Source organism: Morus notabilis, unplaced genomic scaffold, assembly GCF_000414095.1.
Source record: "Morus notabilis unplaced genomic scaffold, ASM41409v2 Scaffold75, whole genome shotgun sequence".
NCBI classification, from domain to species: domain Eukaryota; kingdom Viridiplantae; phylum Streptophyta; class Magnoliopsida; order Rosales; family Moraceae; genus Morus; species Morus notabilis.
This window is the reverse complement of record NW_010361425.1, coordinates 183041-199205: the sequence shown is the minus strand read 5'-3', so window position 1 is coordinate 199205 and position 16165 is coordinate 183041. Positions and strand designations below refer to the sequence as shown.

At 37.6% G+C, this 16165-nt stretch overlaps 1 protein-coding gene across 4 annotated transcripts in view; it reads left to right on the top strand.

The window, feature by feature from the left end:
- Positions 1-15046, top strand: part of LOC21406572 — a 21935-nt gene extending 6889 nt beyond the window's left edge. For 3 of the 4 annotated variants that reach the window (XM_024166448.1, XM_024166451.1, XM_024166450.1), the window contains 14 exons: positions 4122-4196; positions 4326-4373; positions 4784-4879; positions 5164-5393; positions 5808-9292; positions 9377-9456; positions 9610-9690; positions 10646-10717; positions 10798-10900; positions 11030-11084; positions 11674-11802; positions 11897-12014; positions 12774-12856; positions 14300-15046. In XM_024166448.1, coding sequence (XP_024022216.1) covers positions 4122-4196; positions 4326-4373; positions 4784-4879; positions 5164-5393; positions 5808-9292; positions 9377-9456; positions 9610-9690; positions 10646-10717; positions 10798-10900; positions 11030-11084; positions 11674-11802; positions 11897-12014; positions 12774-12856; positions 14300-14717 — 5073 coding nt within the window. In that variant the 3' untranslated portion in view covers positions 14718-15046. The remainder of the gene's footprint in view (positions 1-4121; positions 4197-4325; positions 4374-4783; positions 4880-5163; positions 5394-5807; positions 9293-9376; positions 9457-9609; positions 9691-10645; positions 10718-10797; positions 10901-11029; positions 11085-11673; positions 11803-11896; positions 12015-12773; positions 12857-14299) is intronic. The other variant, XM_024166449.1, reaches the window with a different exon arrangement.
- The last annotated feature ends 1119 nt before the right edge of the window (positions 15047-16165 follow it).

The following is a 16165-nucleotide window of genomic DNA, read 5'->3' as shown; positions in this document are numbered from 1 at the left end:
GCAGAAGAAGGGGAGACCATGGTGCGATCATTGCCGAAAAACAGGACACATCCGTGAGACATGTTGGAAGCTACATGGCAAACCTGCAGATTGGAAACCTTCAAGACTAGCTATGGACAAAGATAGCCGCAGAGTTGGAAGCTACATGGCAAACCTGCAGATTGGAAACCTTCAAGACCAGCTATGGACAAAGATAGCCGCAGAGATCATGTTGCAGTTGAAGAAGGAAATTCTACTTCCGCGGAATCCAATCCTTTCAACAAGGAACAGCTTGAAACCCTACAAAAGATGTTCTTACAAGCAGCAACTGCTCAGGGTAACATTGGAAACAGATCTTTGGCACAAAAAGGTAATTACTTGAGTGCTCTTTCTGTTGATTCCGAAAATAAGGACACGTGGATAGTAGACTCTGGGGCATCTGATCACATGACAGGAGACATAACTATGTTTCATCATTACAGACCATGTCAAGATAATCTTACAATAAAAATTGCTGATGGATCACTCGCTAAAGTGGCTGGAACAGGGTCTATTATTCTCTCAGAAACCCTAGAGTTGAAGACAATACTTCATGTTCCTAATCTGTACTGCAATCTTTTATCAGTGAGTAAACTCTCTCAAGAAATTAATTGTGTTGCTAAATTCTCCTCGGATTTGTGTGAATTTCAGGTTTTGGATTTGGGGAAGATGATTGGCAGTGCTAGGGTAAGCTCGGGACTTTATCTTCTCAAAGTAGACAGACCTCCTAGAAGACAAACTCATACCGTAGGCTTAGTATTTGTTGAAAACGCCAATAAAGATAGTGCAATCATGTTATGGCACTATCGTTTAGGTCATCCAAATTTTTTATGTATCGAAAAATTGTTTCCTTCTTTATTTATCAATAAAAATTCGAAGTTGTTTCAATGTGAAGTGTGCCAATTCTCAAAACATGTTCGTAATTCTTACCATATTCAGCCATACAAAGCATCTCATCCTTTTTCCATGATTCATAGTGATGTATGGGGGCCATCTAGAATAAAAAATATTACTGGTACAAGGTGGTTTGTGTCCTTTGTTGATGATCATACCAGAATCACCTGGTTGTTTCTCATGAAAGAAAAATCTGAAGTTAGGCAAATCTTTAAAAATTTCAATACTATGATTCAGATACAATTTGCCACAAAGATACAAGTGTTGAAGACTAACAAAGCAAAAGAATATTTTGAGACGACTCTAGGAGAATATCTTGGGAGCCAGGGCATTATTCACCAAAGTTCTTGTGTTGACACACCCCAACAGAACGGGGTGGCAGAAAGGAAAAACAGACACATTCTAAAGGTTGCCCGTTCTCTCATGTTCACTGCCCATGTCCCAAAATATTTCTGGGGAGAGGTTGTTTTAACAGCCAATTACCTACCTAATAAATAGAATGCCTTCCCGAGTCTTGAAGTTTCAAACACCACAGTGTGTCCTTCTTCAATTTTTTCCCAATACCCGTGTCCTAATCACTCTGCCTCCTAAAGTATTCGGTTGCTCAGTGTTTGTCCATAGTCATGCCCAACACCGAAACAAGCTTGATCTTAAGGCTCTCAAATGCATATTTTAGGATATTCGTCACACCAAAAAGGGTATAAATGTTATTCTCTGACTACTCGAAAATTCTACAACTCCATGGATGTCTCTTTCTTTGAAACTCAACCCTTCTATCCCAAAACTGATATTCAGGGGGAGAATTTTACTCAAGAATACCAACTTTGGGATATTGATGCATTAGAGTCACCTGATGGCTATAACACAAATCCACTCGAGTCATCCCAAGCATCCCAAACACAAATCGAGTTTGACACTCAAACTCCAAATCCAAGCCAGCCCGAGTATGACACTCAAGCCCCTCATAGTTCCACTCCAACTCAGCCTGCAGAATCTAAAGAGTTACGTGTCTATACTAGGAGGAATAAGACTCAAGAAGATAAAGCACTGCGGCCAACTCATCACGGCCATGAATCCAACCCGGGTATGGAATCGCAAAACCCACCAGGTAACACTAGTCTTGAAACTGCTCCTAATAATCAGCCTGATGAAGATATTGATGATAGACCCATAGCCTTGGGGAAAGGCACACGGTTATGTACTAATCACCCCATTTATAATTTTATTTCATATGGAAAATTGTCCTCCAATCATCGTGCCTTTGTTAGCAATCTGGACAGAATACAGGTTCCTAATTCTATACAGGAGGCTCTTCTTATACCACAATGGAAGGAGGCAATTTTGGAAGAAATCCGAGCCCTAGAGAAGAATGGAACGTGGGTGATGTCTGAATTACCATCAGGAAAACGTCCTGTAGGATGTAAGTGGATATTCACTATCAAGTATAATTCAGATGGGAGTGTCAACAGATATAAAGCTCGCCTGGTTGCTAAGGGTTTCACACAATCTTATGGGATTGATTACCAGGAGACATTTGCACCGGTAGCTAAACTTAACACTATTCGAGTACTACTCTCACTGGCATCTAACCTTGACTAGCCTCTCTATCAACTGGATGTGAAGAATGCATTCCTCAACGGGGATCTTGAAGAAGAAGTGTACATGGAAATTCCTCATGGACTTGAAACTCCGACTAATACCAATAAGGTATGTAAACTCAAGAAGTCCTTATATGGACTTAAGCAGTCACCTAGAGCATGGTTTGATAGGTTTACTAAGGCAGTAAAAAAGGTTGGGTACAATCAGTGCCAGACGGATCACACCATGTTTATTAAGCAATCACCATCAAAGAAGAAAGCAATACTTATCGTGTATGTCGATGACATCATCCTAACTGGGGATCATGATGAAGAAATTCTAAAACTCAAAAGCTTTCTAGCTAAGGAGTTTAAGATCAAAGATTTGGGCAATCTAAAATATTTCCTAGGAATGGAAGTAGCTCGATCCAAGAGAGGTATTGCGGTTTCTCAACGGAAGTATGTACTAGATCTCTTGAAAGAAACATGAATGCTAGGGTGTAAGCCTGCTGACACCCCTATGGACCCTACGGCAAAATTGGGAAGCACAGATGATAGTGCGTCTGTTGACAAAGGAAGATATCAAAGGTTAGTCGGAAACTTATTTATCTGTCCCATACCAGACCAGACATCAGTTTTGCTGTAAGTATGGTAAGCCAGTTCATGAACAATCCAACAGAAGAACATATGGAAGCGGTGTATAGGATTTTGAGATACTTGAAAATGACACCAGGACAGGGTCTGTACTTCCAGAAAACAGGAAATAGGGAAGTTAGAATATTTACTGATGCAGATTGGGCAGGGTCTGTAACTGATCGAAGATCAACCTCTGGATATTGTACTTATGTTTGGGGTAATTTAGTTACTTGGAGAAGCAAAAAACAGCATGTGGTGTCCCGAAGCTCAGCAGAGTCAGAATTTAGAGCCCTTGCACACGGAATCTGTGAGGGAATTTGGTTGAAACGAGTACTTTACGAGCTGGGAATCCCTATTCCAGGAACTATGAAGGTGTTATGTGATAATCAATCAGCTGTCAGTATAGCCAAGAATCCAGTACACCACGATAAAACCAAGCATGGGGAAATCGATCGACACTTCGTTAAAGAAAAGGTCGAGAACAACACCATATCACTCCATCATGTCCCTACAAGTCAGCAAACTGCAGACATCCTTATTAAAGCCTTGCCTAGGAAGACGTTCGAAGACCTTGTCTCCAAGCTAGGATTACTTAACATCTACAACCTAGCTTGAGGGGGAGTGTGGAAATTCGGTGTTTAACTTACTAGGGTTAAGTTAGTCTTTTGGTTTCTAAAAATAAAGAGATTCGGATAATGTCTTACTTGATCCTCTCATTTATTTTTCCTGTTTATTATCTTTACTAGGATTAGAGATATTGTTTTAGTTTATCAGTTCCTTGTTTTGAGGAATCGATTAGGGCATCTCCTCCAATTTAAACTTATTTTCGTTATTCATTATTCAATGAGAAATATTCTAGTTCTTTCTCAATTTCTCACAGAACTCGAAACATTTAATTCTGTGGCTCAAAGTGTTTCTATCTTATCTTTTCGTCTGGTGAAATGCTTTTGGTTTACACAATTAGCTGATAACTATTTATTGCAACTCCTTTTACAGGCTAAGGCTGCTAGTGTCCTGATTGACCTGTGTTGTAGCGTCCTAGCACCTTGGATGACTCGGGTGATTGCAAAGGTTCGTCCAAGGGAAATTCTTCTTGCATTAACTTCGTCTAGTAGGATTTTGTTAACCACTATTGGTTTTTCCAATCTATATTTGGCCCTGCTTGTTCAAATTCTCAGCTTTGTAGCTGACTTATGACAGGTTGATCTGGCTGTGGAGCTTCTGGAGGATCTTTTGGGTGTAATTCAGGTATAACTGCCGCTGATCTACAAGCAAAACAAATATCTTTATGGAATCGCATGGTGTTTTTGTTTCTGTCTCAACATTTCCGAAGCAACAAAATGAAACCAAATACATAGAAGTAGATCTTCCTTTTTTAAAGGGGGCAAAAAAAAACACACCATGAAACTTAGATTCTACATGTACCTATCGTTTAGAGTTCTAATGCCAGATTCTGTAGCTATATAACACAGGTTTTTACTTTTCTCAATAAAAGGGAATTCTGTAATTTCTTCACATTAGAACTTATCAGTCTCAGCTGTATTGTTGTGTAGTCTATTTCTTGCTGAAGCTCTCTCTCTCTCTCTGTTTTTTATTTTTATTTTTTACACTTTCGAAGACATATTATTTGTTCTTGCTACTAATGGTATGTGCTTCAGGGTGCTAAACATTCCCTGGCCCGTGCACGAGCTGCCTTAAAATATATTGTGCTGGCTATCTCCGGTCATATGGATGACATACTTGGAAAGTATAAGGTGCATTTCATGTTTGATTTTCTTATGGAAAAAATGAAAAAAGAGGAACATATTTAGTCTTTTCTTTCGAGTTTGGTGCATTTATCGAAATGTTTTGGCAACAAAACCATATTTATCTGGTTGCAAAACATTGTTGTATTGCGTGATAGCCTTGATTATATCTCATATTTTGTTCCATTCTTAACCCCCTAACGACTTGATTTTCTTCGTACTGGTAAATACAACACTTGTATGCGATATTGCAGAACAGCGCTGTTAGTTTTAATATTTTGTGTTTATTTCAGGAAGTTAAGCACAAAATTATCTTTCTTGTGGAGATGTTAGAGCCCTTTATTGATCCCGCCATTGCTTCATTTAAGAGCACAATAGCATTTGGAGATCTATCTCCTGCTTATCCTGAAAAGCAGGAAAGCAATTGTGCGATTGCTCTCAATGTGATTCGTACAGCAGTACACAAACCAGCAGTTTTACCCTCTCTGGAATCGGAGTGGAGGCGTGGCTCGTTTGCTTCTAGGTAATTGTTTTTTTTTTCCTTGCAAAATTTTTTATCAGAACTTTTTTCTATAGACACGTAACTTGCTTGAGCTCTTAGTTTGTGTGACTTAACATCAAAAATAAATTTTTATAATGAAAAAAAAAATGTTCTTCTCAAATGTGTACACTCATTAACCATCAGTCAATGACAACCCTTGTATAATGAACTCTATGGCCGTTTTGTGATGCTGAAGCTATTGTGAATGTCTTAAATATTAGACAGAAAAACGGATCATAGCTGAAGTTTGCTTTGTCTGACTGTAAAAGTGAATTATGGTCTCTCTCTCTCTCTATATATATAGATTTATGTGTGTATGTGTATATGTATATAGTTTTGCACAAGACATAAGTGAAAGTCTATGGGACTCATTATGAGGTTTATTTCTTATTGCAGTGTCCTTCTTGCAATACTGGAACCTCACATGCAATTACCACCTGAAATTGACCTTCGCACTTATTCGGTTTCCAAACCATTAGAACTTGAAAGTGGTTTATGCCATGGGATTAGTTCTGTAAAATCAAACAGCCAGGAAGAACTTGATGGAAAGACAGATGTTCCAGATACCACCATAAAGACAGATATTTTTGAAGATGTGGGTCTTCTTTTTGCTCCACCAGAACTACGAAGCATGACACTAACAAATATTTGCAATGATTTAAATGAGTATAGCCCTGGGATGATTAGCTCAGATCCAAAGGCACTGGTTGAGAAATTCTTTCCCAAGAATTTTCATGTTGACTTGGTATTAGATACTGGCTTCACTGCTGAGTACTTCAACTTACAAGCAGATTACTTTCGACTTGTAAATTATCAAGATTGTGAGCTTAAGTCTTCTGAGTTTCGGCGTTTAGCTGTAGATTTGCACTCACAGGACGAGATTACGGTGGAGGGTCATGATGCAGCAATAGATGCTTTGCTCTTGGCTGCAGAATGCTATGTCAACCCCTTTTTTATGATAGCTTTCAAGACCAATCCAAAATTAACAAACTATGCCAACATCAAGGAGATAAAGGCTCTAAAAGAACATGATTTTGATTTGAAAAAGGTCTCTGGAAAGTGCAGAAGTGACTTAGAAACAATAGCTTTTCTTGAAAAGAAAAGAGACAAAGTTGTCCTGCAAATTCTGCTTGAGGCTGCTGAATTAGACCGAAAATACGAGGAAAATGTGTCAGATGGTGAACATGGTTCATGCTATGTTGGAATATATGGTCAACCAATCATCAAGTTGTCTCCTCTTGATGTACAATCCATGGATGCCATCACCTTAGTTCGACAAAATCAAGCTTTGTTATGTACCTTTTTAATGAAAAGGTTGCAGAGAGAACGCCAGTCATTGCAAGAAATTCTTATACAAAGTCTTGTGTTTTTGTTGCACTCGGCTACTGAGCTATACTGCAGTCCAGAACATGTGATCGATGTTGTATTACAATCTGCTGAGTACTTAAATGGGATGTTGACTTCCCTATATCATCAGTTCAAAGAAGGCAATCTTCACTTAGAGCCAGAAACAATACATGGGATACAGCGTCGATGGATACTGCTTCAGAGACTGGTAATCGCTTCCAGCAGTTGTGATGAAGGGACAGAGTTTGCTATCAACAAGAACAATGGTTTCAATTATACAAAATTGATTCCACCTTCAGCTTGGACGAATAGAATTTCTTCATTTTCTAGATGTAAATCGCCTCTAGTTCGGTTCCTTGGTTGGATGGCAGTATCTCGCAATGCAAGGCAGTACGTAAAGGACCGAGTTTTCCTTGCTTCTGATATGCAACAGCTGACGTATTTGCTATCCATATTTGCAGATGAGCTTGCTGTAGTGGATAATGTTATCAACCGAGGACATGAAGATGCAAATTTGGAAAAATCAGGTGGGAAGCATGTTTTCCCAGCACATGAAGGACATGAAGTTGCTGGTCATCAACATGAAAGCCAATCTTTTCACTCTTTTCATGTTTTTTATCCCGATCTCTATAAGTTCTTTCCTAACATGAAAAAGCAGTTTGGAGATTTTGGGGAAACCATTTTGGAGGCTGTTGGCTTGCAGTTGAGATCCCTTCCTTCCACTCTCGTGCCAGACATTTTGTGTTGGCTCTCTGAGTTGTGTTCCTGGCCATTTTATCACATGGACCAAATAGCTTCTCAAAATAGTTCTTCTGATTATTTGAAAGGTTATGTTGCTAAGAATGCTAAGGTTGTGATCCTGTATGTTTTAGAAGCCATCATAACTGAGCACATGGAAGCTATGGTGCCTGAGACTCCTAGAGTCGTACAACTGCTACTATCCCTTTGTAGATCATCATACTGTGATGTTTCATTTCTTGATTCTGTATTGCGTTTGTTGAAGCCTATCATTTCATATTCCTTAAGTAAGGTGTCTGATGAGGAAAGATTATCACATGACGACTTGTGTCTTAATTTTGAGTCATTGTGCTTTGATGAGCTTTTCCATCACATTAGACCCAGCGAGAATCAGGACAAGGCTAATAAAGAATTATATGGTAGAGGGCTGACAATTTTTATTTTGGCTTCCGTCTTTCCTTATTTGTCTGTTCAGCGTAGAAAGGAGATGTTGCAGTCTTTATTGTCATGGACTGACTTTATCGCATTTGAACCAACAACTTCTTTCTATGACTACCTTTGTGCATTCCAGAATGTTATAGAAAGTTGTAAAGTCTTATTAGTTAAGAATTTACAATTATTTGGTGCTATTCCACTCCAGCCATCCACTGCTAGACATTCAGATAACTCCTTAGAGTCACATTCATGGTTTCCTAGTGATGTCTACCACTCGCCAGAAAAGGTCCCCGATAAGCTAGAGAAAAACAGCGATGCTGCTGCTAATGTAAATCAGAAAATTCACCATTTAGCCACCGAAGAAATAGAGGAATTTTCTAAAGACTTGGAGATTCTCATTACCAAGCTTAATCCAGCAACTGAGTTGTGTTGGAATCTTCATCATCAACTGGCTAAGAAGCTTACTGTTACATTGGCAGAATGTTTTATGTACTCAAGATGTTTGTCTTCAATTGCACAAAAAGTTGAGAATGCTCAAGACAATGACAGCGAAACATCTAGTGTATCCAAGCCAGTTGACCAATTCCTCCTTCACTGGAGGCTTGGTCTTGAAGGAATTTCTGAAACAATTCTGACTCTTCAAGAAAAGGGTTGCTGGGAAGTTGCGTCTGTGATGCTTGATTGTCTACTAGGAGTGCCTTCTTGTTTTGGGCTGGGCAATGTTGTTGGTTTTGTTTGTTCTGCAATAAAAAATAATTCATGCAGTGCACCAAAAATTGCTTGGCGTTTGCGAACAGAAAAATGGTTATCAATTTTACTTGGTAGAGACATCCATGTGCTTAATGAATGTGAAGATTCTCTGGCTGATCTGTTTTGTACACTGCTAGGTCATCTTGAGCCTGAGCAACGATTTATTGCACTTAAGCTATTAGGAAAACTTGTTGGCCAAGAGATGGATGGAAGAACTAACCTACAAGAGTTTAGTGTTTGCAGTAATTTGTTTTCACCTGGCTTAGCTGAATCCATTCCTGAGTCTGTCATTTCTCATTTGGTATCAAGTACATGGGATCTTGTTGTCGTGATGGCGTCATCTGATGTATCTTTGCATCTGAGAAGCTGCGCGATGGCTCTTCTTATACATTATGTCCCATTTGCTCAAAGGCACCAATTACAATCTTTCCTGGCAGCAGCTGATATTCATGGTCTGGGAAAGCTTGGTCAGCCAACTTGTGAAGGCCCCTTGCTGCGACTTTCGTTGGCACTCATTGCTGGAGCTTGCCTGTACAGTTCTCCTGAGGATATTTCCTTGATTCCTCAAAATGTTTGGAGAAATATTGAGACTTTAGGATTTTCAAAATCTGGTATAGTACACGTATTATTTATGTCTCTGTGTGGAATTTGATGATATTTTCGTAAACTTATTTATCTCATCATTTCTTTTGTAGAAAGCAGGATTGGCGATCTTGAGAAAAGGACTTGCCAAATCATGTGTAGATTGAAAAATTACGAGGACGAGGCTAAAGAGGTATGTAGTAGGTTGAGGCTTAAGCTCTGCTTTATTATACTGCTTGTAAAAGTTAATATGTTATTTCAATTTCTTTTTTAAAGTTATATTTAAGTAGAATGATTTATTTTACTTCTTACTGCTGTTAATTCAGTGAATAATATTGCATGTTAGGCTCTGAAAGAAGTACTGTCTGCAAGTTCTTCAAAACAATCCAATCCAGATTTTGTGACTACACGTGAAACAATTCTCCAGGTAGGGAAGGTCGTAAAGTTCATTATTGAAATTCAGTGGGTATATGCTTGTAAATTCTCTCTCTCTCTCTCTCTCTCTCTCTCTCTCTCTCTCTCTCTCTGTGTAATAATTATAAATTTTCCTTATCTAGGTTTTACAGTATTTAACATAACTGAAGCTATCTAGGAGGTGACTTTTTTCCATTTTAGATATAGTTGACCTCTCTTTTTCTTTTAGAGGGTCTGATAAGATTTCTAGGTAGGAAAGTTGGTTTTAGTGTTCATTTTTGGTTATATTTAAGGATACAGTACAAGAATGTGACCTCGCTGAGACCTGGCCTAAACCCTAGACCTTAGAATTGATTGCAATAGATCATTAAGAATTAATTGTAATAAACTGTGCATCAATAAAAGCAGTGTTACTTTGCAGTCAGTTTATTGTGGCACTGCTTTTGTCTTTTCCTTGACTTTTTTTTTTTTTTTGGCTTCCATATCTTTGTTAATTCACTTTCAGAAGGCATCTATGTCAGTTGATGTATTATCAAGTTTTTATCGAATATGCCTGCAAAATGAAATATTAGCCATATTTTCTAGTGTTTTAGCAGATAGTTCTACTTGGTGATAATATGATTTAGGAGGTGGAAAACGTCTTCTACTTCATTTGTTCATGATGTAATGATATAGAAGAATAAGAAAGACAAGGGAGCTTATACATGTTGCCTGTAAGGCCCCATTGTGTGCACCAGATTTCTACAGCAGTATATAATGTTTACCTTGTTCTAGTTTGTGCATTGTGCACTGTACATGGGGGAAAAAATATACTGCAGGCTTGATGGATATTTTATGAACTTTTTTCTTAAACATGCATCATAGAGGGGTATAAGATAGCAAGTGAGCTTACAGTAATAAGCTGTATCTTGTTCACTGGATTTTAATATGTGGTTTGTGATGGCTTCTAATTAAATAACGTTTAATAGGTGATTACCAATTTAACTTCTGTCAAGTCGTACTTTGATTTCTTCTCGGAAAAAGAAGATCGAGAAGCCATGGTAAGTTGGGCTATGACTGATATCAATATCATTCCAAGCTACTCCTTGTGTTACTTGAATTATAAATATAAATATTGCAGGAACTGGAGGAGGCTGAAATTGAATTGGACATTCTTCAAAAAGATCATGCTCCAGAACAATCACTTGAAGATTCCAAAGGGCACCGGACTCCTTCACTAGATTGTAAATTATGTTGTCCTTAGCTCAGATTTATCTCTGTTGCTGTTTGAGGACTTTGGTACCTTTTAAGTTTTAACATTTATTACTTGACACTTTTTCTGGGTTCATCTAATTTGTTACTATGTTTTCCAGCTCCTATGAAAGATGATTCACGCCTTAAGCAAATCAAGGAGTCTATTCGTTCCCTGTATGTACTATTTTTTCTTACTCTTGGTTTTTATTTTTAATTTTTTTAGGGGAAGGAACTTATTTTCCTGGTCAATAGTTCCTGTTAGCTGGTTAGTCTTCTGTTCCGACGGCAGGAAATTTGTACTCTTAAGCAATTTTATTTTGACTTTGTGGCTTAGCTTCTAGGCTCTAGCAGAGTACCATTTCTTCCTCTAGATCTTGTGTAGACAAGCATCAAGGTACTTTAACTGGCAAGAGGTAGACGGGTTGAATGGCATGCTTTAAGGCTTAAGCTATAGGGATGGGGTTCGGGGAAGGGGAAACCTTCCCCCCCGCCTCAGAAAACTCTCACAATGAGCACCTGCTGACCTTGAGGTGGTTCTTCTAAATTCTTTATGATCTAATGATGTTTAACGGGAAATGAAGGTCGACTCTAGGGTAGTTTGAAAAAAGAAACGGAAAAACAACTAAAATCCTAATTTTCATTGCTAACCTTTGCAAGAACTTGAACTAGTTTTCTTTTTAATCCTAATTATTTTTAGGAAAATCTCAATATGTGCTCTCTTATAAGCTCTATTTAAAATTGTATGGTCTTGTTTTCCTATTAGAGAAAAGAGCAAACTTCGAGAAGATATAGCAACCCGCAGGCAAAGTAAACTTCTTATGAGACATACCCGTCAGAAATATTTAGAAGAGGCAGCTGTACGAGAAGCAGAGCTTTTACAAGAGCTTGATAGGTTTGACTTTTGCCTCCTGTATTCTTCAACTGCAACCGTGATTTGATGAATATTTTTCAGTACTACAACTATCATCTAACCTTTCATCTGTCAGGGAGAGAACAACTGAAGCTGAAAAGGAGATTGAGAGACAGCGATTGTTAGAACTGGAGCGTACAAAAACCAGGGAACTGCGGTACAATCTTGATATGGAAAAGGAGAAGCAAACACAGGTATAACTAAATCCTTGTGAAATCTATCTGTGTAGCTACAAATATTTGAAGAACAAGAGGTCATGCATGCAGCGTTAATTATTTGTGAATAACGGCTATGCAATTTAAAATGTATAAAAAATGGAGAATAGAACGATACTTTTTGAGGGAGATTAACATACATATCGTGCATAAACTTTTGTAAAGATAAGAATGCCACGTTGTATTTATTTGCTTAGTTCAAATAGTTTGGTATTTTTTTTTTCTTTTTTTCTTTTTCAAATTTCTTCTTTGTCCAACCAATTGCCACTTAGGCCATTAGGAAATATCATTATCATATTTCTTGGTAGAATAAGGGGTAAGATTATGCTTGTCATCTAGTATTATATAAAATTTTATTTCATTCTGAAGAATTCAGGCACTTCTCCTTTTCTCTTTATATAAGTTTTGAAGCTGAGAAGTATACTGGGAGCATTCCTGGTCTGCTCTTTTCTGTAGACTCTGGTTCCTCTCTCTCTTCTGAATTACAAAATAAGATTGGTGAGGAAGTATGTTGTTTATCCAGTTTTGCTGGGACCAGGTTATTTGCTTAATGAAGGAGAGCAGTAATATGATTTCAATTCAATTCTGGAAACCTATTGAAACATGGGAACAGAATTAAGGGATCATATTGATGTGACTGTTTTTAGAAAATGACATGTGACTGGTCTAGTCAGATATAAGCTAGAAGTAATAAATTAGAAATAATTTCTTGTGTCTGTAATATCTCAACTTTTGCAGAGAGAACTTCAGCGTGAGTTGGAGCAGGCTGAATCAGGACTTCGGCCATCTCGGCGCGAGTTTTCTTCCTCCTCCCATAGTAGGTAAGTCTCTCTCTCTCTCTCTCTCTGTTGAAACTTCACATTTTCTGCAGCTTCTTTCAGCTGGTGAAAATTTGCTGTACAGCCACAAATTAATGTCTCTTAGTAATAATATTGCTGCCTCCCTGGGAGGCGGTAGAAGAGCCTTTGTGGTCGTAGAAGACATACCGTTAGCTTTAGGATCTGCTAATCTGCTCAATGCTGAAACCTAGGGTATCAGTTTCCTGAAGTTCTATAGCGTGTAAACACTTACTGTAACATACAAGTTGATGTGGGCTCTTGGTTCTTTATAATTGATACATCAATCATATGGTTGGGGACAGACTGAAGTTCTTTAGCTAGTAATCCAGCAATATTGCAGATCAGAATTAGAGAGCACCTAAATGTCCTTCAGAGAGAGTGATGCTATATGATCATGAAGAATGGACACGAAAATACCAATACAGAGACTTCAATTTTCTGTTCATTGCAGATCAGAATTAGAGAGCACCTAAATGTCCTTCAGAGAGAGTGATGCTATATGATCATGAAGAATGGACACGAAAATACCAATACAGAGACTTCAATTTTCTGTTCTCTTTTTTTTTTTTTTTTTTTTTTTTTTTTTTTTTTTTTTTTTTTTTTTTTTTTTGAAAAAAAAGGATATAGGAGAAAGTAACATTTTGGGTACAAGCATAAAAGATTACAATGTTAGCAAGTTAAACAAACATGCATGCATCTCATATTTATTGGTTTGAATTGAGCATCACTGGTGTGTTCTTACCATGACGTTCATGATCCTACATTTATGTTGTATGCAACACAAAGGTTATTATGAATTAAAACGATATATTCGATTCCTTTTCACATTTTCTATAGATTGAAAAAGTTACCTGTTTCAGCTTCGTTTTTGGGCCCTTGTTGCTGTTTTGGCCTTTTTCTCTATCTTTCTCTGTTCCCCCCCCACCCATTTTTCAGGATCTGTCATCCCCTTTTACCTTTTTATTGATTTAATCTTGTTATCAATAAGTGTTTCTTGTTTATTATTAAAAATAATAATAGATTGAAAAAGTACCAGGTTCTCTGTTACGTGTTTGGAAATTATGTACTGCGCTGATTTTCTCTCTACAACTATTTGGGCTACTTTAGATAATAGTAACTGTAGATGCAAATTTTGATAGCCCCTATCCCTGAAGGGATTGGATTCTAAATGATTTCTCTCTGCGTTTAGCAACCCGTCTGCATTTTTGAGGATGATTTAAGATGTCAATAGGATCCTAGTTCGTAACACCAGAATTACCTTTATTTTGGGTTCTCTATTTGTGATTCTGGATGCTCCTTTCAGGCTATTTTTTATTTGTTCAAATCAAACTTAATGATTTACGGTTGTCAGATTTTACTTTGCTTCATATGAAGTGATTTGCTGCATGTAAGTGGGCCTTGAGATCTTCTGCTCTTCACTTGCAGCAGGCCCCGGGAAAGGTATCGTGAAAGGGAAAATGGAAGATCCGGAAATGAGGGGAGCACAAGAGGAAGTACAGGTAGCTTGCAGCTTGAAACTTCTACTAGTTCTTCCATGGTAACCATGCCAACTGTTGTGCTGTCGGGGTCCCGACCATTTTCCGGCCAGCTTCCTACGATTTTGCAATCACGTGATCGTCAAGATGAGTGTGGCAGCGGTTATGAAGAGAATGTAGATGGAAGCAAGGACTCCGGTGACACAGGTAGTGTTGGGGATCCGGACTTGGCTTCAGCATTTGACGGACAGGGTGGTGGATTTGGATCATCTCAGAGGCATGGACCCCGGGGGAGCAAGTCTAGGCAGGTCGTGGAACGGAGAGAACGAGACAGACGCGAAGGGAAGTGGGAAAGGAAGCATTTATAAGGTGAATGCCCGGAGCTGTATACTAGGTTAGTGTAGTGTAGTGTACTGCGTATACTTGTATGTGCAAGGAAAGAATCAAAGGAGATACGACCGGATATGTTTTTCCTGAAGAATGATTGTGGTGGAAAGTAGGACTGTAATTAGCGATTATAAAAGAAAAACAGATACGTTTCTTGTCAGGTTCACTTTGTGATGTGCCTGCATTTGCGCATATATCCCAGAAAGAAGATTTTCATCTTGTTGTCAACATGATGATCCCATTCGAAAAATATTTTAGTGATTTGGGGTTAGGCGCCGAGAATTAAAATTAAACAGGTAGTTTTTGGACATATTAGAACATGCATCTTACTAGTTACTATGCATAGAAGTGCCAATGTTGAATTGGGCTTCGTTTGCTTCGCGGATTCGAGTTTTCGAGTTGAGATGTGATATTTTCTGATAGTTTTTTATTGTAGCAGAAAAAGTTAGATGTGACATTTTCTGAGAAATTTTTACTGTAGAAACTTAAAATTGAAAATTCGAATCGGTAAAATTAACGATAAAGTGCTTTCTTCTCGAACGTGTGCCTACTTAAAGCAACTGCAATCTCAACTATTATTTTTCTCATAAATACTATTTATCTAATTTGAATGATCAAGAGACCTACTTTGATAGTTTGACTGAGGGAGTACATGCATGATGTTTTACTTGTTTGTACGTATTCAATTAGAACCGAGACTTTTATTAAAAGTGCATTTGGTCCATCTGGTTTTTCGTTTATTTTAAAATTTTATATTTTCACGTGTGCTTTATTTATTTATTTTTTTTCCTATTTGCTCCTGTTGAAATAACTTTTCTCAAATATACCTATATTTATGTATTTCTCTTATAGTCACCAAAAATAATAGTGTTACAGATGTTGCAATCATAAATACTCTTATTTTCGTGAATTCCCGCTAGAACAATTTTTCTCAAATATCTCTACCTAAATTTCTTTTTCTTCATCCTTTTAAATTATATTTTCCCATATGTTCTTTCGAACTAATTTACTGTCTACTTTATTTTACTAAAATCATTTTTGTTCCTAAAATGTTTTCTACTTAAACATTTGGGTTTTCTGCACATTTATGTCCTAAACTTTTTGAAATTTGATAACTTACCTCTCAAATTTCTGATTTTCACAATTTACCTTTTCAACTTCATAAACTGTTCCCATCCATCATCCCATGTGCTCCATTTTGCTAAACTTACCGTTTAAATTGGTGACGGAAAGCACGTGTACTTTATATGAGGTTAGAAAGTCTTACGTTTGATAAAACATTTTCAAATCTAATTCAAACCCTAAAGCTAATATGACAAATTCAAAATCTTAATTTAACCAAATTTAACGTAATGCGGAACATTGTAACAATTTAAAAAGCTTGATGGATAAATTGTCAAAATTTGCGTTTAGTTAATGGATTCGTGTC